The sequence below is a fragment of the Spermophilus citellus genome (genome assembly GCF_964194105.1).
Source record: "Spermophilus citellus genome assembly, chromosome: 5".
In the NCBI taxonomy this organism is placed as follows: domain Eukaryota; kingdom Metazoa; phylum Chordata; class Mammalia; order Rodentia; family Sciuridae; genus Spermophilus; species Spermophilus citellus.
The window spans coordinates 96,532,127-96,557,998 of record NC_138186.1 but is presented as its reverse complement, the minus strand read 5'-3'; the positions used below and the strand labels follow the sequence as shown (position 1 = coordinate 96,557,998).

The 25,872-nt window shown below is 32.9% G+C and overlaps 1 protein-coding gene across 4 annotated transcripts in view; it reads right to left on the bottom strand.

The window, feature by feature from the left end:
• Positions 1 to 1,204: 1,204 nt before the first annotated feature.
• Positions 1,205 to 25,872, bottom strand: part of ZNF292 (zinc finger protein 292) — an 85,169-nt gene continuing 60,501 nt past the window's right edge. For 3 of the 4 annotated variants that reach the window (XM_081296566.1, XM_081296567.1, XM_081296568.1), the window contains 4 exons: positions 24,224 to 24,426; positions 17,695 to 17,831; positions 15,424 to 15,565; positions 1,205 to 11,284 (listed from right to left, as the gene is read on the bottom strand). In XM_081296566.1, the coding sequence (XP_081152692.1) occupies positions 4,136 to 11,284; positions 15,424 to 15,565; positions 17,695 to 17,831; positions 24,224 to 24,426 (7,631 nt within the window). In that variant the 3' untranslated portion in view covers positions 1,205 to 4,135. The remainder of the gene's footprint in view (positions 11,285 to 15,423; positions 15,566 to 17,694; positions 17,832 to 24,223; positions 24,427 to 25,872) is intronic. The other variant, XM_081296569.1, reaches the window with a different exon arrangement.

Here is a 25,872-nt window from a genome sequence, read left to right as displayed (position 1 = left end):
TGGGGTTTTGGTTAGCTGAAATAAAATGTCTCTGTCATCTCTTTCAAGAACAATAGCTACTAGGGCCTTTCAAATTGTTGAAGAGAATCTGGCAGTAAAGAAAGGTTGATCAGCTGGGCATGGTGTCACATGCCTGTAATCCAACATGCCTGGGAGGCTGGGGCAGGAGAATCCAAAGTTCAAAGCTAGCCTCCATGAATTATCAAGGTCCTGAGCAACTTGGTGAGACCATCTTAAAATAAAGAGATTTTTAAAAAGGGCTAGGATATGTCTCAGTGGTTAAGCACCCCTTGGGTTTAAACCCTGGTACCAAAAAAAAAAAAAGGCAGTTAACTGAAAGTGCTTGAGAGGTTAGAGTGGGGATGGAATCTAGAAGATGGACTGGTTTTTGATAAAAAGGGGGTAGGGCTCCCATTTCACTGAAATGAGTAAGGCCAGTGAAAAAAACTATTATTTCTTCATCAAGTGGTAGTGATGGGAAGGATAGATAGTAAACAAATATAAAAAGTAAAAACACTTGTGGGTGTGTGTAATCTTATTATAGAGTATCTGGGGGTGTCTCTGAAAAGGTGACATTTAGGCTGAGTACTGATGGATAGTTAGTCATTAAAAATAAAGGAATAAACATTCTAGCTAGAAATAGTTATGTGTGAGGGCTTTGTGAGGGGGAAATATAAAAAGCAGGAAATGGTAAGTGGGGTTAAGAATATCTGAAGAGGTTGGCAGGGGCTTTAAGCAAGTAGAGACTTGATTTTAATAAAAGGCGAATACAGAATGATATTCAAAACATTAACAATTAGCACAGTACAAGAATCAAGTGGAGCAGACAAAGAGACCAATCATAATAATCACCAATCCTGGCTGCATGAAAGCCATTTTAGACCATCATTTTCCCAAGTCTGTTAAGGATACTTATTCAGTGGTATATACCTAAACATTAATATCAAAGAAGAAAAATACTAGAGCTGGGAGAGCTTGCCTTGTACATGTGAAGCACTGGATTCAATCCTCAGGACCACATAAAAATAAATAAAATAATGATATTGTGTTTATTTACAACTATGATATACATATATATGTGTATATATATATAATTTTTTTAAAAGAAAAATACTCTCATGGTCCATTAAGCCTGAAAAATTCTCACTTCAACATGTTTTAAAAAACAAACAAGGCTTTTTAATTTTTTTTTTTTGTGTGTGTGTGTGATGCTGGGATTGAACCCAGGGGGCCTTGTGGCATGTGAGGCAAGCACTCTATCAACTGAGGTATTGCCCCAGCCCTCAATCTTAAATATACTAATGTGCACTGGATATTTTAAGAGGGACCTATAATTACATAGTTTACTATACTATCCTTACCCCTGATGTCACACTACAATAAACATTTTGAAAAAGGCTAATTTAAGACTGCATGTGCATAATGTTTTGCCATCTCTCATAAACATCAATCTATTTCCCAATTCCATTTACATTTAACACTACTTCTGGTTCCTTTCTAAAATTTGTAACTGATTAAGTTGTTCAACCTAAATGCACTCAGTAACCATTTTTCTTTTTTTTTCCAGGGGGGAGGAAGCTTACAATTCTTATCTCTCAAGCCCTTTAAAATAATTTAACTATACTAAATTCAGCTGCTGAAAAGTTCCAAAATAGTTACATTTAACTTAATGATGTATTGAATATTAATAATGTTTGTTAAGTGTAGTATTAAAATCCTTTGGATTAAGAATAGATTGAGGAAAAGTATACCATGAAAAAAATATACTTTGATTCTTTTTTAATACTTAGGCATTACATTCCATATTGAATTTTACCAACATGCTACTCTATAAATCATATTTTCTTTATATTATAATTTGAATTTTCTGTTCCATGCTAAAAAGCCCACTCTTCCATAATTACTTTCAACATACAATATCTGAAATTAAAAAAAAAAAAATCACTCAATGTTGGCAAACCCTTTCAGGGGAACAATTACAGAATTGTATAATGGTCAATTTTCTCAAGCTAGTAAGCAAAAGAAAAGCCCCAACACATTGGCATTTTCACTTAACAATGGCTCATCATGATTATCAGAAATAAACTATTTGCTATTATACTATATCAGGCATTTTTACTAGGTGCCTACCTTTAAGAGCTAGGCCAACTTCTAAGAAAACCGTATGAAAATATTCAATTAACAAAAAGTTAATATTAAAATTACTCAGTTAAATTATTGTTTAGAGAAAAAACATGTATTAACCACCCATGAAAACAACTTTTATTTTAATAAATAACAGTGGGCTTACCAAAGGGTAGGGATTTTAATGTGTCAAGTTTTATGCATATTGATAATAAACCTTAAGGTAGTGAAACCAACTACTCAATATAATCCACTAAGCCTAAAAATTAAGCTATAATACTTTAATAATAAAACTTAAAAAAATATTTTCCAAAAGAAAATAGTTCACTCCTTGACCATGCTTATTTATTCAGAGTACCAGCAATTTCAGTTAAGTGCTTCATTTTTCCTGCAAATCTGATGCTGCACAGGGAATATACACATTTTTTTTTGTATCATTACAATATCATCAATATCCCAGGCCAGTATATTTTGAATGCAATTCTTTTATAACAAACACAACATAAAAAAATCAATATAATATTTATGGCAAACAAAATAGTGAAAGAATGTCTTCTTTTTTTTCCAGTACTGATTTTAGTTGGACTTTAAATGAAGGTCATCAACTGTCCTGAAATAACTTCTACCTCTGGCTGTGAATCCACAGTATAAATATGGTGAATAAAGCTAAAACTGTAAGAGCTAACTATATACTGAATAATCAAAATAATCCATTATAACAACTAATACTGCTCTTGAAGAGTGATCTAATGAAAAAAAGTATCATTAGATATGGTGAGAAAATACAGACATATCTGTACAATCTAACATCTATAAACAGTAAAATCAAAACATTCAACTTCCTTATAGAAAGTGTTTCATCTATGTAACTATAAATGTTAAGATTCTTGCATTTTATAAACACAAGATGGGCTCACTTTGATGATACCAATTTTAAGATTTATAAAAATGTTTAAAAAATTATTTCCACAAAAGTTTATACAGTTTAAAGCTATACACCAAGCTATAAATCTCAGAAAATGGGAGGAAAAACCTTTATAAGATCACATGTATAAAACAAGAAACAAAATGTGATTTTATTTAAGGCAATACTGGGCTACTTCACAAATCACCACCTCAAATATTTACACTGCTCCACACTACTAGTTTCTATCACATTCACAAAGGATTTTTTAAAATACCAATGTTTAAAATCTTCAATGTAGTAAATTTTTAAATTCACATTGCCATCATGTGTCATGGACTCATAGTAACTATATCCAATCAAAAGCCATGGAAAAAGGAGGAAAGAAAAAAAAACTGTTGCTATAGGAAACCACTAAAGAATCTGCTTTAATTTCACACAAAAACCACCCAAAAATCCCGGATGGCAAACTTACAAAGCAGAGCCAAGTGTTGATACAATGTGCCTACTTTGTGAAACATTGTCTTGAGATCATCTTGTAAATATAATGTTTCATGTAAAAAAAAAAAAAATCAATGAACTATGGCAAAGTTTCTAGTTTTAGTTCAAAAAGTTCTTAATTTAAAACAATAAAAGAAGTTTTAAAAATTTGATCACTTAGTTAAAAATTAAAATTCCAAATATAAATGTATCATTTAATAGTTTAGACTTACAGACTGCTGGTGGCAGCAAATGATTTACAATAATAAATATATACAAAAAAAGGTATCTACAAATAAAGAGTACTGTTATACATGAGCAGTGACCTGGTGAAACATACCAATCATACAGATAATTCAGTCTGGTTTATGAAAAGGGAAACTGGGAGATAGAAATTTGAGGTTAACTCAAATATTTACAATAACTGAAGTATTGATTCTATTCCTCAAGTCCCATAGGGATAAAAAAAAGTTTTACATGACAAATGTCATGTGTTTTTTTTTTTTTTTTTTTTTGGCCAGGTTAATTCACATCAACAAAAAATAATAAGTTTCACAATTACAGCATGCTTGATGGCTTCCTATTTAAAATACAACTATAAATGATGTATTTATAGTACATTAGTTATCAGTACTGCCCCCTGCCTGTGGCTTTACCTATACTGATTTCTTTCATTACAGACATATCTGGATCATTTGAATGTACTTCAAGTTTTTTCAGACTGACGGTAGGTTTCATTTCCTGAAGTTGCTTTAAGACAAGCTCAGTGCAATCTTTAAGAGTCTTGTCTAAAACAATTTTTACATTATCACTGCACTGAAGCTGTGATGGATTGGCAAACTGTACAAAAATTTCACTTTCTTTACAAGAGCATACATGATTTCCACTAGTCATAAGCGTCTTATCAGTATTTTTTCTTGAATTTGAATGGGCTCCTCTTTTAGTTCCACTATTTGGATGGTCTTTGTCGGTACTTTTCTTCTGTTTCACTGCAGACTCCTCAAGAAACTTCAAAAATGATACTTCAAATCCCATTGGTTTAAATGAGCTCCAGTCAAAAGAAGCAGGATGCTCCTCAGTGGTTTGAATTGCAACAGCAGTTTCTTCTTCTTTATGCATGTTACTTAACTTAACTGTTAGTTCTGGTTCGGCTTTTTCAACTTTCCTTTTCTTATTTTGTGAGACATTTTTTTCTTTATTAACTCTCTTCAGATTGCTTGCTTTTTGTCTTTCTGACTGGGAGGGGTTATTTTCCTGAAAACTGTTATTTACATTTGAAGAGGTATTAGCCTGGGTCTCCACAGTTGTGCTGTCTTCATTTATTAATTTTGTAATAAACAATTCCGTTAGCTCATCCATTTCATCTTTTTCATTTTTTTCAACTTCCTTCTGTGGAGCAGTAGTTGCTCTTGAGTTTTCACTGGTCTCTGATACACATGTGTCAGAATCTTTTACATCATTCCTAGTACCTTCTTGCTCAGAATTTTCCTTTATTTCTGAGTTGCCACACTGTTTGAAAACAATGAGAAGATTGCGGTGTTGTGATGTAAATGCCTTAGATAATTTATGACATTTATAATGTCTAATTATATTGCTTTCACTTGTAACAACTGAAGTACATCCCTTTATCATACACGGATACTGGGTTACAAACCTGCTTGTACACTCAGACAAGGCATCATTTCTAGCCTTTATAGAATATACATGCTTTCCACGTTTCAGAGAATAAGGCTTATTTTCTTCAATTTGCACAATCTTTGCATTCTTGTTTTCTAAATTATTTTTTTTCTTTCTTTTGGTCTTAGCCATTTTGATTCCCTCCTTTCCACATCTGCTATGTTTTGTTCCCCGATGTTTAGACTTTACTCTTTCTTGGTTTGCCTTGCTTGATATATTTTCCTGGCCAGGTGTTAATTTTCTTGGGCGAATCAAGTGAGCTTTATGTTTGTCATTATGCTTATTAAAAATGTGTCGGAGGAGATTAGACCGAGTTGCATATATACGGTCACAGCCTTCACAATCACACTTATATATGCCATCTTCTTCGGTTTTACTTGTCCTTGATCCAATTCCATGGTCTGCCTCAAGATGAACAACATAATTCAAATATGTTGTAAATGAAGATTTACACTCTAATTGGTCACATGGGAATTTCCCAACATCCACAGAGGCAGTCATGCTTTCAATCTCCTCAGGGGTCATTTCATGAAGTTTCATGTAGTGTTGTATTAGGCCAGTAATTGCTTGGAAAATTCGAGAACAGTCACTCACCTGACATCGAAATTCTTTCATGGTTTGTTTAGTTTCAGTTTCTTCAATTTCTTTACCAGCTTCATTTTCTTCTTCAACCTCTGCAGAAAATGCAGGAAGATCTGATTTATGTACAGCCTGATAATGAAGAATCAAGTTTTGCTGTATTGTAAAGGCAGCAAAGCATCCCTGGTGAACACATCGATAAGGTCTATAGGGACTATATCTTGTTGGAAATTCAAGGGACTGGGAAACTGGCTTCTTCCGTTTTTTCTCCTCCTTTTCTTTTTTATGCCTCCTAATTTTCCGTCCTTTGGTTTGTATATTTGTGAGAGAATTGATATTATATTGGTCAGAAGTAACTGCAACCAGTTGTGAAGAATTTTCTGTCTTTTCAGGACTTTTTTTTTCTACGAGTTGTTTTTCTGGGATCACTGCTACATTACCGAGAGCATTTTCTGTTGCTGATCCCAATTCTAGGGTAGGCTGACATTCCCTTTTGTTTTCCTCTGTTATACCTGGCTGTTTTTTCACTTGTGTAACTCGTGGGGCTGACAAATTTTCATTCTGAGATTTTCTTCCATAAGGCCTTTTTATTTTTAACTTTACCATTTCTTCTGTTGTAAAATGATGCACCAACTGACAGTGTGCCCGGAGATTAGAATTTCTTGTAAATGTTTTTGTACATGTAGGTACTACACATTTAAATGGAGCAAATTTCAACTGATTCTTCTTAATTTCAAGAATCATCTCTGGAGTATATTGGTGGATTTTACCATAGTGCTTGAACAGTGCATCCTTTGTCATAGCACTGTAGTTACAGCCTTGGTTTTGACACACAAAGGGTTTATTAACTTTGTCACTAAACTGAATGTGTATCATTTCAGAAACTGGCTGAACAACTGTGACAGTTGGAACTGGTTTAACAGGAGCAGGAGTCAGTGTCACTGATGTATTTATTAATATACACTGGGATGAAGTGGACAGGTCATTTTCTAATTTTAATTTTTGTAAGCCTTCTAAAATTTCCTGTATTTGATCCTCTTTATGCAATACTTCAGACTGAGGAATGTTACTTTTGGTTGGTATTACACTTACGAAAGAGGAAAACTGAGAAGAATCGGGTAATTTGTTATTTTGTACAGGATTCACTGAAGGAAGCTGAATGTTATAATTAATTTGAGCATTCTGTGATGTTTCACCAGCACCCTGAGATCCACTTTTTACCTCAAGTATTTGAGAATTCATAGCAGTTTTAATAATTTCAAGAGTCTTTTCAAAGTTCTGCATAACATTATCTTCAGAAATCTGCAAATCAGAATTCACTGAAGTTGTGCATGAATTCAAAGCCATCATCTGGGAATCACCATTTTCAGTTTTTATTAAAGGGGCTAACACTGAATGGGACTCAAGATTGGTTTTAAAGTTCTCTTTTACATCAGTCATAAACAACTGATTGTCAACATTATTTAATTTCTGTGTTAGATTTTCCACCAAACTCTGAGGTTCACAATTTGGAATTACATTTGAATGAATATTAGTAGCAGGGATCTCAATACTCTTTGCTATAAGTCCCATTGTTGTTAAGTCACTGGGTACTAAGTTTTGGGAAGCATTAGGTGCAATTAGTGGAGGAGCAACTTTCTTTCTTTTCTTAGAAGCACTATTTCCCTTTTTATTTAAATGACTGGATCTTGTGTTCTGAGGACCACTTATAACTGAAACACGTGAACTGTTATTGGTAAAATTTTGTGATGGACCAGTAGAATTAGTATATGAACTAGAGCACAAACCATTTTCAACAGTCTTCAGTAGTAAGTCATTTGTTGGAAAAACAGGCAAACTGCTACATTCCTCCACGGTGGAAGTTTTGGAGTTTGGTGTTTGATTCTGGTTTGTCAGGAGGGTGTTTGAATGGCATACAGTCTGCAACAAGGGTGGTACAGTTGGATTTGGCATCACTGTTGAATTTACTTGTGCTGTATCTGAGATACAACTTGTTGGAACAACCTGAGAAAGTATTTCGGCACCCTCAAAGGTACTGGGAATGCCAGCAGTTTCTAAAGCCTGTTTAATAATTTCACTTCCTTCTTGACTAACACTGGTATTAAAGTTATTCACACCAGATCGAGGAAATGTATTTGGTAAAAATGTTGATGAGCGATTTTCAGCAGCAAGAAGCTGTAGGAATGATGGATCTTTAAAACACACTTCTGGATTGAAGGTAGACTGTTGTGGCTGCTGCAAATTTACTGCATTTGTGGACAGAATCATGCTGGCAAGAAGAGAAGGCTGTCCATTATTTTGTAGAAGTTCTTGAGCAATTTCTGCTCCATCCAGTGGTTTACAATAAGATCGCTTAGATAAATGTCCACCCAGTGACCTTGGATTAGTAAAAGCTCTATAACACCTGCTACAGATAAATTTTCCATCTCTGATAATTGCAGGCCATTTAGCCCTTTTGTTGTGCTTGGGTTTTCTTTCCTTCCCATTTGGGCCACGCCCTCGGTCTTTTTTCACTTTTTCAGGTGCAGACTGCTGGGCACTGGTGTTACTGAAGTCATTTGCAACATTTACTTGTGAAGGGAAAACTGTGTTTTCACCATTACCCCCCTTTAGAAAAGAGGAATTAGTGTTTCCTTCAATCTGTGAGGAATAATGATTTGTATTATTTTCCAGTTGGGAAAAAACAGAATTTGTCCCACTATCTGCTGGTGAAGGGAATAGAGACATTGAACTACTTTCTGCAGGTAAAGGAAGGAAAGGATCTGAACCACTGTCAATATTCAAAGGCAAAACTGTTTTGGTTAGATCTTCCATTTGTGCTGGCAAGGTTGAATTTGATAAATTTTCCATTTGAGAACACAGCATACCACTTTGTTCACTTTTATCCTGAGAAGATATATTTGGGTTTATGACACTTTCCATCGAGGGCAACAATGGAGCTGACACACTGGCTAAATGAGCTGGAAAAACTGAAGGTGAGACATGTTGCAACTGGGCTGAACAAGCAGGATTCCCATTGGCTTTGGTCTGTGGTGTGAAAAATGCATTATTAGAGCTCACCTGTGATGGTAAAAAATAAACAAACTTTCCATTATTGGGTGTATTTAAGTTATTAGATTTCTGACCTTTTTTACTTTTTCGCTGCATTTTAAATGCAGCATATTGGTCAGGGTGTGCAGTCTTCATGTGTTTCCCAATACTCTGTGAAGAATTATAGGTTCGTGTACATCCCTCGACCTGGCAGCTGAATTTCTGAACTGGAGGTTTTGGAGGCACCGATGGAGTTCCTATTGAACTGCTTGGGTTAGGCGGTGATGGAACAAATGTGATACTTTCTAATGTCTTAAGAGGTAAGTTATAAAGGTTGGGTGGTGTTTTAACATTACCTTCACATTCAAACTTAGAAGTTGGTAAATTGTTTTGAAATCCTGCCTGATTTTGTACAGAAAAGGTCATCAAATTGTTCACTTGTCTTTCTAAATTTTGTGGATTAAGGTCACCTATTTTAAGGGTTTCTGAATTTACTAGATTATTCTGAGCAATCTGGCCTTCATTAAAGCAATTCTGTCCTTTTCTCTCTTGGAAACCTGGATGGCACAAATCATTACAAGTATCTTCAACTGGTGTGTTTACATTTGTGACCAGTGGCTCATTGGTGCCTTCCACAGTTGAGTTTTCTTGCTTCCCAAAGTTATCCTCCATCCCCTGATTCAGAGATACTTTGATGGACACTGCTACTTCACTGGCTTGAAGAAGAGGAGTAGGAGCAGGGTTTTCTAAACCATTTGGCAATGGTCCATTAGCTTGCCTGAGGTCAGAGGAAGAACTCTGGTCTTGTTTGGTCACAACTGACTCTGCTTTGCTTTTATCCCAAGCATTACTTGTATCTGCTGGTAAGCTGTTTTCAATGTTATTCTCTGAAGGAAGCAAAGATCTTTCTTTCTCAGTATTCTCTTCTGTGTTCTGATTCACTTTGGAAGGCTGAAGAGAATCTCCAGATGAATTAAGCTGGTCTTCAGGAGGCAGTGTTTTTTCAGGAGAAGTACTATGATCATCCAGGTGCTTTTCCAGCTCACTCTGAGAACGATAAACTTTACCACAACCTGTAAACTTACAAGTGTAGGTATTATAATGTTGTGCTTCATGATCATATAGTAAATAAGCTTCAGAAAAAATTCTGCCACATTTAGGAAACATGCACTTTGCTCTAAAGACTTGATGCTCCTTTCGGTGGGTTAAAAGTTCTGCATAACTATTAAAACCAGCCTTACATTTCATCTGAATGCAGATATATGGTTTACTGCCACAGTGCATTTGTAAGTGATCATTGAGATGAGTAACACTTACAAAATGTCTTCTACAGTACTGGCAAATAACTTTTTTGCTTTGCATTTCAAGAAAGCGCTTGGCATCTTCATTGTCCTTATGCCCCTTTACATGAGCAATTAAATTTTTAAAGTACTTGAAGCCCTTTTTACAAAAAGTTACAGGGCAATTAAATTCATTAACAGGTACTGGTTTCTGGATTGGGATTACTTCTGGCTCGTAAGATTTATCTTTGTCATCATTCTCATCATCTGAGCCATCATTGTCATTAAACACTATGAAATCTGTTGAATAGAGACTATTCTTTTTTATTGGCCGCTGTTCCTGTTTAGCCACAGTATTAGTCTTCTGATTCTCATGGGTGGTCGCAATCTTAGGAGGCCTTCCCAATCTTCTTAGTGGTTTCATAGCTGCTAGTCTCTCTTTACTAGATTGTTTAACATGCAATGTGACATGAGGGACAAAAGTTTCTTTAGAATTAAAGTTCTTTGCACAAATAGGGCAACTGTAAATCCCATCTTTGTAATGCTTCTGAGCATGTCGTACTATTCTGTGACCAAGGAATTCTTTGTCACATAGCACACAATACTGCATATAGGCCTGCCAATTCCTAAACCTAGCAGATATAAATCCCCTTTCTCTTAATTGCTTTATCTCCCTCTTCTTCTGTTTTTCATCACCAATATCTTTAAGAAGGCCAGAATTAGCACCAATTACTCCAGAAAGTCCATTCATAGAAGTTTCTTTACTCTCCTCCTGGTACTCTACTACTTTCTCATATACTTCACTGTCATTTAATTCATCAATTGAAGACACAATGGATGCTTCTTCTCCCATTAGTGCAAGACATTGTCGTTTTAAAGTTTTCCAATCCCAGAATTCTGGATCAAAGGGCCACTGAGTTTTCAAAACAAGTAAGAGCTCACAGCGTAGAGAATTTGGTATTGGAAGATTTTCTTCATCATATTTCTGGTCTGGCTGGTTATACAACATTTCCACAGCATAGTACGCATCTACTGTAGGTTCAATAAGAAATTCACTCAGTTGACAAGCACGTTTAACTTCCAGATCATCAGGCAATAAACATGAAATGGTCTTGCAAATGGATATTTTCACTTCAGTATTTTCTGTAGATTCTAAGCGAAGAGCTTTCACACATAATTCAATACAGGTAGCAAGTCCAGCCCCTTCAGTCTGTGAAAAAAACAAACAGGAAATGTTAACTTTATCAATACTAAACAGAGATTTGTTTTTTAATTTAGTTTTTAACAACCAGATGTGCTTTTCTCAAATCTGGCAAGAGCAACATATAAAAAGATGTCCCTTCCATATTACTCCAGCTTAGTCTAGTGTGTGTGTGAAATGAATTGCATAAAAAAAAAAAAAAAAAAAAAAAAACCAGGAGGAAAAAAAGTAACTTAAGGGGCTGGGATTGTGGCTCAGGGGTAGAATGTTTGCCTACCATGTGTGAGGCCCTGAGATCTTCAGTACCAATATAAATAAATAAAGGTATTGTGTCCACCTACAACTGAAAAATATATGTATAAAGAAAAAAAGTAATGCAAACTAAGACAAGATCTGGGTATAAAATCATCTAGTCTAGGCAAACTTGCAAGTTATTTAACATCTCTGACTTTTCATAGCTCGTTTATAAAACAAGTCAAAACAGCACTTAAACTTCATAAAATTGCTGCTGCGAGCTTTAAAGGAAATTGTCTGAAATACCAAGTATTATTCAATGTAATCTCTGGCACATACTAAACAATTAATAAATGTTATCTTTATCATAAATCTTACTTCCTAAATTTATACTTGCAATCCTCCTGAAACAAACCCTCTAATCTAATTACAAAATGGAGCATGTCCTCAGATCACCTAACTTGTTAGTAACAAAAGAAAATTTTCACTTCTATCAAAAATAACCATTTGATCACTAATAGGGAATTCTAGTGCTAGCATAAATCTGAATGTCACATCACTTACCTTATGGCTGACCCAGCTTGAGAATTAGAAGTAAGAGGAGACAGAGCCCAATAGTTTTTTCTTTTGAATTAGCATCCTGAACAATTAATAGATACAGTAATGAAGAAGGTAAGAGTCATCTGATTGATACAAGGATTAAAGAGAGAAAAAAATGGATTTTAAAGACAAAAAGGAAAGGAGGAGAAAAAAAAAAAACCACCAAACCAATCAACTAACAACAACAACAACAACAACAAAAACCTTACATACAAAATTCAAGCCAGTCACAGGAAATGGCCACATGTACTGGAAGAGAATATATGAGATATAGGATTCAAAAGGCACGAAGGAAAAGTGAAAGAAAAGTGATAGAGATTGTATTTTCATAGGTTAAGAAAGAAATCAAAGCTCATCTATGGAGCAAAAAAGGCATGAGGTTCGAAGAATAGAATACTGAACTGGCCTTGATTTTAGAAAAACAAAGGACAAAGATAAGAAGAAAACAGACAAGAAGGATAGATATGTAGAGACCTATTTTATAAGTGACAGAAAAGAAAAGTGAGAAAGAGGCAGGAACATATGGATATTTCTAGCTTGCACATAAACCTATATAATTATTCTACACAGAAATTCTGAGATAGATCTGAGGTATATAATTTTTATAGTTAAACATTTTGCATCTTTTGTTTCTTGCCTTATGAACTGGTAATAATAGTAGACAATCAGGCCACTCTACTGCTATGATATACAAGAAAGAAGAAAACCTGTGTACTCAGTGATGCTGCATATGAGAGAGGAGGATACAAAGAAGTCTTGGAGGAATCAAAAGCCAAGCCAACCATTAAGATGATCTGAAGGGATAAGAAACGCATAAAGGTCAGAAGGATTGGTACATATATAAAGGATGAGAATTTCAGTTTTCCAAAGCCGTGATCATTTAGAAAATTTAGGAAATGATGAGAAAAAAATTGAATTTAAGAAAGCATTCAGAGATCAGAGGACTTATGAATGCCTTACAAAAGAAAAACTACTTTTTGTCATATGAACGCTAAACGCTTTTTCTAGAAATAACAAAAACCGATTTATAGAAACCAACTAAAATTATCACAGAGGGGAATCCTAGTGACACTTCTATTCTGGTTTGCTACTGAACTCAAATGTCGACTTTCAATTCATTAAAGGTAAAGAGCTTTAATAAATTCTCTTTTAAAAAATCTTACCTGAACAAATAATGCCAACAAAAGAGACTATATCAACATTTTTATGCTTCTGAGTTTTTATCTTTGTTTATATATGCCTACTGGAAAAATAAGATTATAGAAAATACTTGAATCACAAACTGGTCATATTATATAGTATGTTTTTTTAAATTTTTTTTTTTATTTGTAGATGGACACAATACCTTTATTTTATTTGTTTTTATTTTTATGTGGTGCTGGGATAGAACCCAGTGCGCCTCACTGCATGTTAGGAAAGTACTCTATCACTGAGCCACAACCCTTAGACCAAGTTAGTATGTTTTTAAAGTTGAGTTTGAATTCTTAACAGTTTTCCATAGTATCATGTGATTAGAGTAATTAATCCATAAAAATCATAATACCAGGTTAAACTTATGAGTCAATGGAGCAGAAAGCTAAGTGGTATAAATTCAGAAAAATAGCTTCAACTTCCTTTCTGGCACTAGAACAGCATCAAGCAAGTTTCTGACAAAAGCAAAGTTTGTCTTTGGTACTCTCTTCCATAGCCTTTTTTGTTCATTTCCTCTGGCTACCTAGTATCCTTGACCTAAAGTTACCCAGGGTTTTTATGTTACTTTTAGCTTCCTATAGGACATTCCTTTCAGCCCACCCATAGCATTATGTCTTTAAAAAAATTTTAAAGGCTAACTAGGCATTTCAGAATTAAATTTATATTTAACATGGAATAAAAAGGGGCCTTCACAATCTGACCTTTCTATTCTATTTTAGCTGTTCTCTGCCCCTCCCCTAACCCACCTCTATTCCAGCCTATAGATCCCAAATATTCCCTTCTCTCACTTGTCTTGATACCCAGAGCATATGCTTTTTCTATGACTGGAACTCCAGTTCCCTCTTGTCTGGACATTACTATTTGAGTATCAAAACACATAAATGGGTTAAATGACCCATTCTCTATGAGGGACTGTGTTCAACAATGTGGTTTCCCAGGGGTCTCAACATTTCACTACACTAGAAGGGCCCATATTACAAATCAATTGTTCATGTCTCTATCAACAGACTATGAAATCTTTAGGGGCAAGGCTGGATCTTTCAAGTCTTTAACTTCAAGGGGTCTAGGAAAGACTAAATTTTGCAATAAGCTACCTGCTCCAATTCTTCTGCAGAACAATTAAAAAGGAAACAATTATTTTTAAATTCGTATTTGAGTGGCTAGCTGACAGTCTTCAGTAATTTCTGAAATTTTGAAGAAAGAGGGTTACCTATTAACTCAAATCACTCCTCTTTACACTTTCTGAATTTCCATAGTGTCAAATTAACAAAGTAGCATTAAGAACTAGAAACAATGGGTACAAAACATAACACATGAAAGCAAGAGAACAAGGTGACCAGGAAGTGAATGCTTACTCTCAGAGACAAGTGGCTTTATTGAGTGGCTTTAAGGATTGCAAAGAATCCATGGTTTGAACGATTATCATGCACGCATAAAGGAACATATGCAGATGACTGCTTAGTACAAAGAGTAACTCAGCAAAAGTGTGACATCATGGCCACAATTAACCATGACCTTAAACAAAGAATCTGGAAGATCCCTAGAGTTCCTATCATGTACATTTCTAACCATAGATATAACCTTGAGTGTATGTCAGATGATTATGGAGCCCTAGGTTCTGATTCTTACAAGACAATGTTCCTCTATCTTCCTTCAACCAACTTTCTCTGTTGCCAGTTCAGTAAACATGCCATAGAATATAGAATAATTCACACAGCATGAATTATTTGCTCTATTATGAGCTGAGTATGGTTAAATATACTCACTTATTGATGCTTTTTGAAAATGATATGTTGTCTCATTTAAAAATTTGTTGCATTTTTAAAAAATAAATCAGGTACTTCATTTTAAAAAAAAAGAACTAGAAACAAAATTAAAGAACGAAAAAATGTAGCTATTATATATATTACTTTTTCTAAAGGCTAGGAACAAGCTTTATATTTTCAACTTCATTTTTAAGTTTCTCTGAATCAAATGTCTTAAAAGAATTAATAAGAAAATGTCCAAAGTGCTAAATGAAAAGGGGGGGGGGGGAATCACTGAAGTGACAAGATAAAAAGTTAGTCTTTTATTAAAGATGATTTATATATTTGAAATTAAGAAGAGATCTAAATTATTCTTACCTCTGAATTAATAACTTTAATCAGGAAGAAAATGTGATATACAGTCTTTGTTAACAAAGAAAGTTGACGACACCTTTCTAGGTACACTTGTATAGATGGTTCTACTCTTTGTTGTAATTTACTCCAAAAGAGAGTGAGTTCCCTTAAAAAAAAAAAAAAAGTTTAAAAGGTAAATCAGAGTAGTAATGTAATAATCAATGGACTATGTCAGTGTAGTCATTACATTTGAAATTAAAACTGGTTTTGGACTCCAATTATCCAATTACACACGTGAAGTTAAGTGTATGTGCAAGATTAATAGATCTTCATTTTCTAAAGACTAAATAAAATATAATTTTCCCTTTCATTGATCAATATTTTTCAATCCCACAGTAGCACTTTTTACTTGGAAAGCACTTAACCTTTAAACAAGTTATAAATGATAACTTTAAGTCCCAAATGAATTTTATGTAATATAAAAGTACAAAAGGGATATATATGTGGTATCAGTGGCACAATGACTTTTTTAAAAGCATTTATCTAGAATTCGGGGTGAAATGGCTCAGTGATAGAGTTTGCCTAGCATTTGTAAGGCCCTGGATTCAATCTCACCATCACAAAACAAAAACAACATTTATCTTCTAACAAATTTAAAATCAACCAATAATGCTTCTATTATTAATGAATTAAAAAAACAATGATGATAAAGAACCTGGAATAAACTAATAGGTTCAATGGCAGGAAAATAATGAATTTCTGAAAATATTAATTTTGAAATTTATTTTAAATGCAACAATATATTATTCATAGAAAATAACCCAACAGAAGTGACAAATTTGCCTTTTACCTATCTCATGTTGCTTCTGTCCTCCATAGTTAATTTCCACAAAGATCTTCCTTGCTCCAATTTTTTTCACCAACACAGTTCTTTCTTTTTTATGATAATTTCCTCATTACCAATCCTAAAAACTCTATTTTACTACCCACTTGAATGATTTGCTTGCTTTCTGGATTTTCACCTATATATCAAGGATTTCGAAAATTATATAAATGGTAACTTTAAACGACATCTAACTTTTACTATGTAAACTTTAACTACAACTGTGAACTTTGTTTCTCTGGTCTTGTAAGATTAAGTACGACTTTTCCATTTGGATCTCTTCGGAAAACTTAAATTATGTACAGTTATGTATCCTGTAACGATTTTTCAATGACAGGCCACATATGGGACTGTGGTCCCTTAGGATTACATAGTCATGATGTAGTACCACTGTAGCCTTCTGAGTAAAGTAAGTATACTTTATGATATTCACACAATGTTGAAATCGTCTCCAACCATGCATTTCTGAGAATGTATCTTGTTAAGCAATGTGTGACTGTATGTGAAAAGAGTGACTTTCTTCCCAATTCACCATCTTCTTAATTTAATGCATCATTCTGATGGACCCTATTGGCCTCTGCTTTAAACATCCTTGAGATTGATTCCTTGGTATTTCTTTCATCTCATGCCACATCCATAAGGAAGCCTTTATAACAAAACTAAACTGCTCAGTGATAATTTTGGACTTTAATTTCTTTGATTACAATTTTATATTTGTTTGTCATGTGTCATTTGATAAATAGTCTTAAATGTCAGAATGTTACAAACCAATTTTAATTTGTATTTGTATAATACCAACATAACATTAAAGACAATTATGCTAGATAGACTGTCAGTCTTGGCTGACACCACTGGCCTTAAGTTTTGTAAGTTAACTGAAGTAAACATCTTTTTGACTTGTAACTTCCAAAGGATTATATTAGCAAGTTTTACCCACTTTGGAAATGTACTATACCAGGCAGCGTGTACTGAAGGGAACATGAAAAAGTTAGCAAAGTTGAATGATTTCTCATATATAGAAAATGAACAACTTTTATATAAGTGGTAGCAGCTGGTTAAGTACCTAAAAGTATATAATACACAAAGGAAAAAATAAACACACTGAATCACAGGTTGCTTTACAAAGCTAAAAAATTTTTTTATGGTGGCATTAGACAAATAAACCCTTCATCATTCAACATTTAAAAATTTGCTGACCAGATACTTGCTAAGGACTTGTGTGATCCTTAATACTAAAAGCTTTAAAACATCAACTATTTGATAATCAACTTGCACACATGCAATATACAAAACAAGTATTTTGTCTTGACATGACAAAAAGGCTTTAAAAATAATCCTAAGCTATCTGAATGCCCAATACCTATTTCATAGTCTATTTAATAAATTTTTCTTAAAAAAAAAAATCAACTCACCAAGCACAGTACATATCTCCTTGTTGGAGCTGACGTGATAAAAACGCAGTACATAAAACAAGAGCACTTTTTTCATCACCTTCAGATTCTAAGTTACATATCATTTCTAGTGCATCTTTGCAATCAACTTCTGAAATCTACAGAGAAAGGAAATAGAAATAATGCAATAAAATGGCTTTCTACTAGGGGACACACAGAGACATGTACATATACATTATATATAAAAAACATGTTAAATTTTGTATTAGGTATCTACAAATAATTTTCATTTACTCATACACTATCAAATCAAGTCATAACTGGTCATTACTAGGACAAAGACTGGGCTGTACAAAAAATAATCTTTCCTCATAGCTAGTAAAAACTAATGCAGCAATTTTGAGAGAGTATTAAATACAGGAAAATAGCTATTTTAAGAATTACTATGTTTAGTAAATAAATAATTTAATTATAAGAACTTTTTAACCCATGAAACCAGATCCATGATACTGAAAAAGAAATACTGCATTACTTTTTCACTTTTTTCCCCTTTTATTCACTGATTTAAATTAGCATTAGAACCAGTAGAAAGACAAGAGTTATACTGGATATAGTTTAATAAACTTAGTGTCTATTCATGCAAGGGAGGGAGGAGGATGTAATACAAATCATTTTATATTTTAAAATAAGGTCACCTCATTTCGGCTATATTTTCTATAAATTTTCAATGTTTTGCTTTTCACATAAATTTTCTCCATTTCTAAGTTTGCCAATAGCCAAGCAAACATATATATATATATATATATATATATATATATATATATATATATATGTAAAACCTTAGATAAAGGCAACTTGCTTTGTTTAACAATATATTCCCATTTGTTAACTTAAAAAAAAAAACAATACTACCTCATTACTTTGATATATAAAACAAACAGAATGGGCCTATGATCTCTATAGGCATTTGCTATAAGACAAGGAATATGATGAATAGCATACAAATCATAAATCATTGTGTTCCACAGAAAAGATTAATGAAGTTAGTATCGGATTCAGCGTAAATAATAAAACCTAAGTCTTGGTACACCTTTGATGCAGTGCTCTTTCCAATACTTCTCTGTCTGCCATTTTCTAACAAGTCTTCATCCAGAAGCAATACCATTTAATGAAAAAGGGCTGAAGGATATATGTTTATACAATAAATATTTTACAACATCTAAATGTTAAACATATTGTCAGACATTTTCCATGTACTACTACATAATTATAATTTTCCACTATGTAGATATTTTCATTTTATATTTTATATATAATACAGGGGTTTCAAAGTTATATATAATTTGTCCAACTTTAAACAGTTAGGAGGTACAGCCATAAAACAAAACATGCCTAAATAACAAAGACCTAAGCTCTTGCCATTTCATCACATTATCTTTTATTAAAAGTCGTATTACTGTCATTTGTAACTAATAAAAAAAAGTCGTATTAACTTAATCATTCAAACCATTTTTAAATTTGAGGCTTCCTTCATGTTCTAACATATCATTTATTTATTGTCATTATTACTTTTTGCAGTGCTGGAGATTGAACGGAGGAATTTACACATGACAGGCAAATACTCTATCACTAAGCTGTACCCCAATCCCAAAAGTTGTGTTAAATTTTAAACAGTTAACCTGACATACTTATGAAGACCAATGTTATGAAGTCAACTTCCAAGTTTATTTTTTTTTTACTTTTTTCATAAAATGTTAAAAACTACAACTACTATTTATTAGAGCCAGCTACTTCAGAAATAGCAATGCTATTCCACAAGAACTTTTTGGAACAGGTTGAGTTGTCCCTTATCCAGTTTAGAAACCTGGTATTCTGTTTGGAACCTGAAGTGTTTCAGATTTTGGATTTATAAATATTTGCCTATACATAATTAGATCCGTTGGAGTTGGGATCCAAATCTGAACATGGAATTAAAGGTTTATCATATAAACCTTATGCACATAGCCTGAAGGAAATTTTATATAATATTTTTATTGTACCTGTGTTTGACCAACCTGTACATGATCAGGTGTGGAATTTTCCACTTATGTCAGTGTTCAAGAAGTTATAATAGATTTTGGAGCATTTCAGATTTTAGACTTTCTTATTAGGGATATACTATAATACTTTTAGAAAACAGGCTTAGAAAAGTTAAGTCCTTGATTAAAGTTATAGTGGCAGAGTCAAGTATTTCAGGTTTAGCTTCATGGTCTATACTCTTTCCCAAATTTTTACATGGGCAAGTATACTGAGGTCCTATATTGCTAAATATAGATTTACTTGTTCAGATTTAATACAAATCCTTGTTTCTTGAAAGTCTGATTTATTTTGAATCATCATTTTTATTGCTCTTCTAAAACCTAAGTCATTCCTGTTAAATGCTCACATGGTACCAGATGTATATACTATTTATAAGGAAAGAAAATTGTATGTATCCAGTGGAAACACTCCCATTAGCTTATTCTTACTATTTAAAAGTACATACTTGTATTTATGGGTAATCACCTATGTGTATTCATTCATGTAAATGCGTGTATATTTATGTGTGTGTGTATATAAAATGCCAAGTAAAAAATTTGTCATATTCAAATATACAGAAAACTTAATTTTTTAAAAACAGGCATACTAATGAAACAAGTTTTATAGTACATTTGCGGGCATTCACTTCCTTGATTTACCACAAGAAGACCCTCTTGAAAAAAATATAAAGACATGGCAGAAATAATGAAACTATATTTAAAACTAATGAATGGTTGAATGAAAATGATAAAAAGTGAACTATGATCAGCAATACACAATAATTTGTTTTAAAAATCCAAGGCAGCACAATTCAGAGATTACCAATATATTACCTATGTTCTGTATTGTTTTGAGAAATGGGCAAAATTGTAGATACCAGAAAATGTAGAACTCCAAATAAAAAACTTAAAACCAATTAGAATAATCATTTGTTAAAGACATACGATGCACAATCCCTTTGTGATGCAGAAAAATCATTTAAAAATACAAATAGTATCTTATGTGTTAATATGGCAAGGTATCAAAAAAATATAAAACATTTTGTTAGTATTTTATATACCTTTACCAAGTGTACTCTTAAAATGTTTTGATTCTAATTACATATCAAGAATACTTAAGACTATTTGATTTGCTTTTTAAAATACAACCATTTTCAGTATAGAAAATAACTTAGATGGAATCATAACTAAGAAAACGTAAAAATCAAACCATGAGCTGTTACATTTTTTTTTAAGCCTAAATTGCCATCATCTTTTCTGAGTGACAGTTTGGCCCTAATGAATTAAAATGTATAGATTCTTGGATCCAACAATTCCACTTTCAGAAATTTACCCTACCAATATACTTCCAAAAAGGATGTAACAATGTATGTACAAGACAAACTAAGTGTCCAGCTGTCTGGTTAAAGATACTACAAATACATACTATAAGATTATGCAGCCACAAAAAAGAATGAAGATGAAAATGAAGATGTCAATAAAAAGGAGAAAAGTGATTAGCAGCCAGGGTACCAGTATGTGGTTTTAAGTATATGTACATGCATAGGAAAATGTTAAAAACAAACAAACAAGCAAACTAAACACACAACAACAACAAAACCCCAATACCTTATATATCAAATTTCAAACTTAATGATTACTTTGGGATGTGTTACATTAGAAAATGATGATTAAACCAAAAAAAAAAAAAAAGAAAGAAAGAAAGAAAGAAAGAAAATGATGATTAAAGACAGACAAGAGAAAAATTTACTTCTATGTTTAAAGGTAAAACCAATAAAAACATTGTCTATAAACTCAACAAAACACTGCCAAACTTTATTTTTACTACCTATATGAGCATCAGACCAAAGCTCATTCCTTCCAGAGAAGACAAATTAACACTCACCTCTCCCAGCCCCTCCCTGTGACAGCTAGCTGCTATTTCTATCACACTCAAAGAGTCCTTGGAAATAGTCAATACCTTGCGTACTGGACACTTACACAAGGATTCCTCAAAAAGATCAACAATTCAGGCCATGGCCGACTCCTTCTAACAAAGTCTATTCCCTAAGGAACAGGTTCAAAAAAAAAAAACAAAAAACAAAAAACAAAAAACCCTCAAATGCTTATAAGAAACAGATTAAAAAAACTCAAATGCTTATAAAGAACCAAAGTAAAGTAAATGAACAATTTGGAGAAGAAGGGAGAAAAGAAAAGAGAAAATATAAGCATACCCATGCTAGAGGGGGGCAATGTCTTTGGGCAACTGTTCTAAAGTGCAGAAATAATGGGCCTCAGTAACAGCCAATATTAATTCACTTACCTCTCGTGGAACAATGAAGAGTAAGCTTCTAATGTGTTTGTAATACAAACATAAAAGAGCAACCAAATAACCTTTAAGAAAAGGGGACTTTTTAACAAGGAATATGTATTTACTTATACGCTAACCTGTTCTGCACTACCAAGTTTTTTTCTCCTGGGATGAAATACTCAGTGACCTTAGTGATTCTGCTTAAGAACATGAAAAAACAAATCTTAATGTTAACAAGAGAAGGAGTTTAAAAACAAAACATCCTCTCATGACATCAAAGGAAGCCAGGGTCCTCACAGAAAATTTTCAGAACCATCTCCCAGAGCAGGCTGGGTTGCTACTACTCAACTCTGGATAATTATACCAAGAGGGAATTTAGAATTTAGGCTCAGTATTTCAAGACCTGATTATTCAGAGAGCTAGAAAGGCAGATTTTTTACTTGAACTTATAAAATCAGTCTTCAATTTCAAAGCAAATCAAATTACAGTCTGTTTAGATACCTTCCTACTAGAAGGTATGCTTCTTTAGGGCAGGGTCTATGCCTTACTCACCTTTACTTCCCAGTGCCTATAAAGCACACACTGTTTAATTAATAAAAATAATGATATGCACATTTCAAAGACTTTTTTCCAAAAATTTATAAATCTGTTAATTAACTTGTCTAGTTACCTTGAACAAACAAAACAACAACAACAACAAAAACCCCTTCAATTTTGCTCTGATGTGTATCTATCTTTCTTTCTTTGATGGTGCTGGGAATCAAACCCAGGGTGCTCTACCACTGAGCCACATGCCCTCCTGATACCTAGCAATTTAAAAAGAAAATTTCCTGGACAATAAAAGAAAAAAGTCATAAGGAAAATGAATCTATAGAGTAGCCAATGCCCAAATTAACAGAATAATGTCTTAGGTTAAATAAAGAATAAGGTCCTACTCCATCCAAAGCCTAGAAATTACCATAGAACTCTTCCCAGTATTCCCAATATCCTCACTATATCCAAAATCCCTACTTATTTTGATCCAAGCCTATTACCTGCTTCTTCACTTTATGAAGTGAGGAAGAAAAATTTCACTTTTTATCAAGAAAAATCATACAATCACCATACATTTACAACATCTAACCTCATCTGGGCATTCAGTTTTCTGTCTGAGGTTCTCTTGCTTTTGAACTTTGATTATAATCTCTATGTGCTCAGGAGATCATACATTCTCTAATTGTCTTCTCTGCTACATACCTCAGCAGTTCTCTTAAGGTATCTTTAAGTTTATCCCAACAATCTCTTTTTTTGTTCTCTCTCTACTGCTCTGGAGGAAATCAATGTCTGTCAGAGATACAAGACCCTTGTATGCATTCGGAGCTCACAGAACACTCTTTAATGTAGTACTGTTTTCTTTATCTAAATTTTTATTTTTTCCTCTTGGGTACCAAGGATTGAACTCAAGGGTACTCAACCACTGAGCCACATCTCCAGCCCTATTTTGTATTTTATTTAGAGACAGAGTCTCACTGAGTTGCTTAGCACTTTCCTTTTGCTGAGGCTGGCTTTAAACTTGTGATTCTCCTACCTCAGCCTTCTAAGCTGCTGGGATTACAGGCATGTGCCGCTGCACCTGGCTAAATTCTTTAAATATAAGTTGTTATTCATCAACTTTTAATTCTCCTACTCTACCTCCAACTTCATTCTGAGGTTAGTTGAGTATTTAAAAACGCAAAATTCCAATTTAGATAATGACGATACTCACAGTTATGAAACATAAATAAATATTATGCTCTATGCCAAATTAAAACATATAATGTCTCAAAATAGTTTTACATTAAATATGCAAATATTTACTTTAAAAAATATTACATATCTTCATATATTATATACTTACATATTCTACACATAGATAGAATTTATGATTTCTTTTTAGGAACACTTTCCCTTTTAAAGTAGTCAATTAAAAAGATCTGCAAGTATCCTACAGTCAGATAAAACTGAAATTATGGTCCAAATACCACCAAATATAAATATTCTACTAAACTTAAGTTACCACATCTTTTTCCTAATTTAGCCAAAACATTTAAAAGATCCACATAATTTATAAGCTAGACAACAATGGTCCCTTAACTGTTTACAAGAAAGGGAAGTCAAAGACATTCTAGTCTAAAAATTAATTTCTTCACTTCGAAAAATAATTACTAACAAAAAATATACTCACCTCTTCGATTAACTTTTCATTTGGTGATGATGTGCAAAGACAGACAAGGTAAGTTTGCTTAAAACTACCTTTTGTACCAATCTCTGGATGGTCAGAACACAGCTTTGCTAGAGCAGTTGCTTGACTTAACTGATTTGTTTTGATTAGATGTTTAATTCTCATATCCAACAAGATGGGACCCTCAAAAGCTAAAAATTCATTCACTTTAAAAAACAAGACATAATAGATTATTAACATTTGGTAATAATTCATTTGCAATACAATACTTATAAGGAATATATATATATATTTTAAGAAAGGAACTAAACCTGTTTCTTGCAATTTTTCACTATTGCCGTAAGGCTATCCAAAATACTTGACCTTCTAAGCAAGAAAAGATTTTTTTGCTAACTTTTTGAAGTTGAAGTCCATATTTTTGCCCCTTAGTGTATCATTCGGAATGAGCTAAATAAACTTCTTCATGATAAAAATAATTGTGCATTAAATTTTAATTAACTGGTATTATTAAAATAATAAATTATTCTTCCAATAGCAGTTATTCTTTAAAAACAAAAGCTAGTATCCCTAAAATTTGTAATGCCAGGGCATTACATAATTATTTGGGCAACCACAAAGGATATTTGGATATTCTAAAAGGAGAAATTCAACTAATATGTTGTTCAATTTTGATGATGTGCTTTTAATTTTACAAAGATGAAGTCTATCTTTTCTTAATAGATGTTCAAGAATGAATTAAAGCATTTTCAGAAAAAATAAGAGGAAAAGTTTGCCAAGAGACAAACTTGTGTGGTTATTTTTAAAACATCAATTGATAAACCTTAAGATATGCCTGAGATTCACTTATACATAATAGACTTCTCTTCTGTTCAAATCTGTGAATTTCCTAATGCTTTCTTGGTCACCTATATATAAAAATTTCAATATATCAAAAAGAATTTAAGTTTTAACAAGTACAAATTTTAAAATTTCCCTATGTTTTCTTTACCATGATGGGAATTACGCTTAAATATTTATTTGGTGATGACTACCCTGAAATCTTCGAAAAGCTTTTTGCAATAAAATTTAAAATGCCCTGTAAATAAAACACGTTATTTTCTCTACTTGTGAACAGACCAGAAGATACATGTTAACAAATTATTTGCATACTATAAGAGGAAAAATGAGAAAGATGTTCTTTCCTTCTTTAAACATCCAGTGCTCCTCTTTATTACTTATTACTTTTATTTTTCTATCTAACTCTACTCCACTCTACTATGAAAAAGATTCTTTTGTAAAGTACTATAATCATGGTTCCTTAATATTAAAACCATGAGCCTACAAGCAGTTTTACACAGGATCCCAAATTTCATCCTTTTCTTAAAGTCTAGACCTCTGTAACTATCCTCTATTCTTTACATTAGACTAAACAAAAAATTTTTAAAAACATAACATGGATAAACTAAATGCCTAAATTAATGGTGCCTCTAGCTATACATCTTTCTCAAATAAATGGCATTACTTTTATTTTTCAGAACATGATCCTATCAGGATAAGTATATTAAAATACCTATTACAATTAAGTTTCACTACTAAAGCAAAATCCGTGAAGATTTTAGAGGAAAGATTTAAGAGAAACAACATTGAAATAAGGTTTTTTGGCAATCAACAGT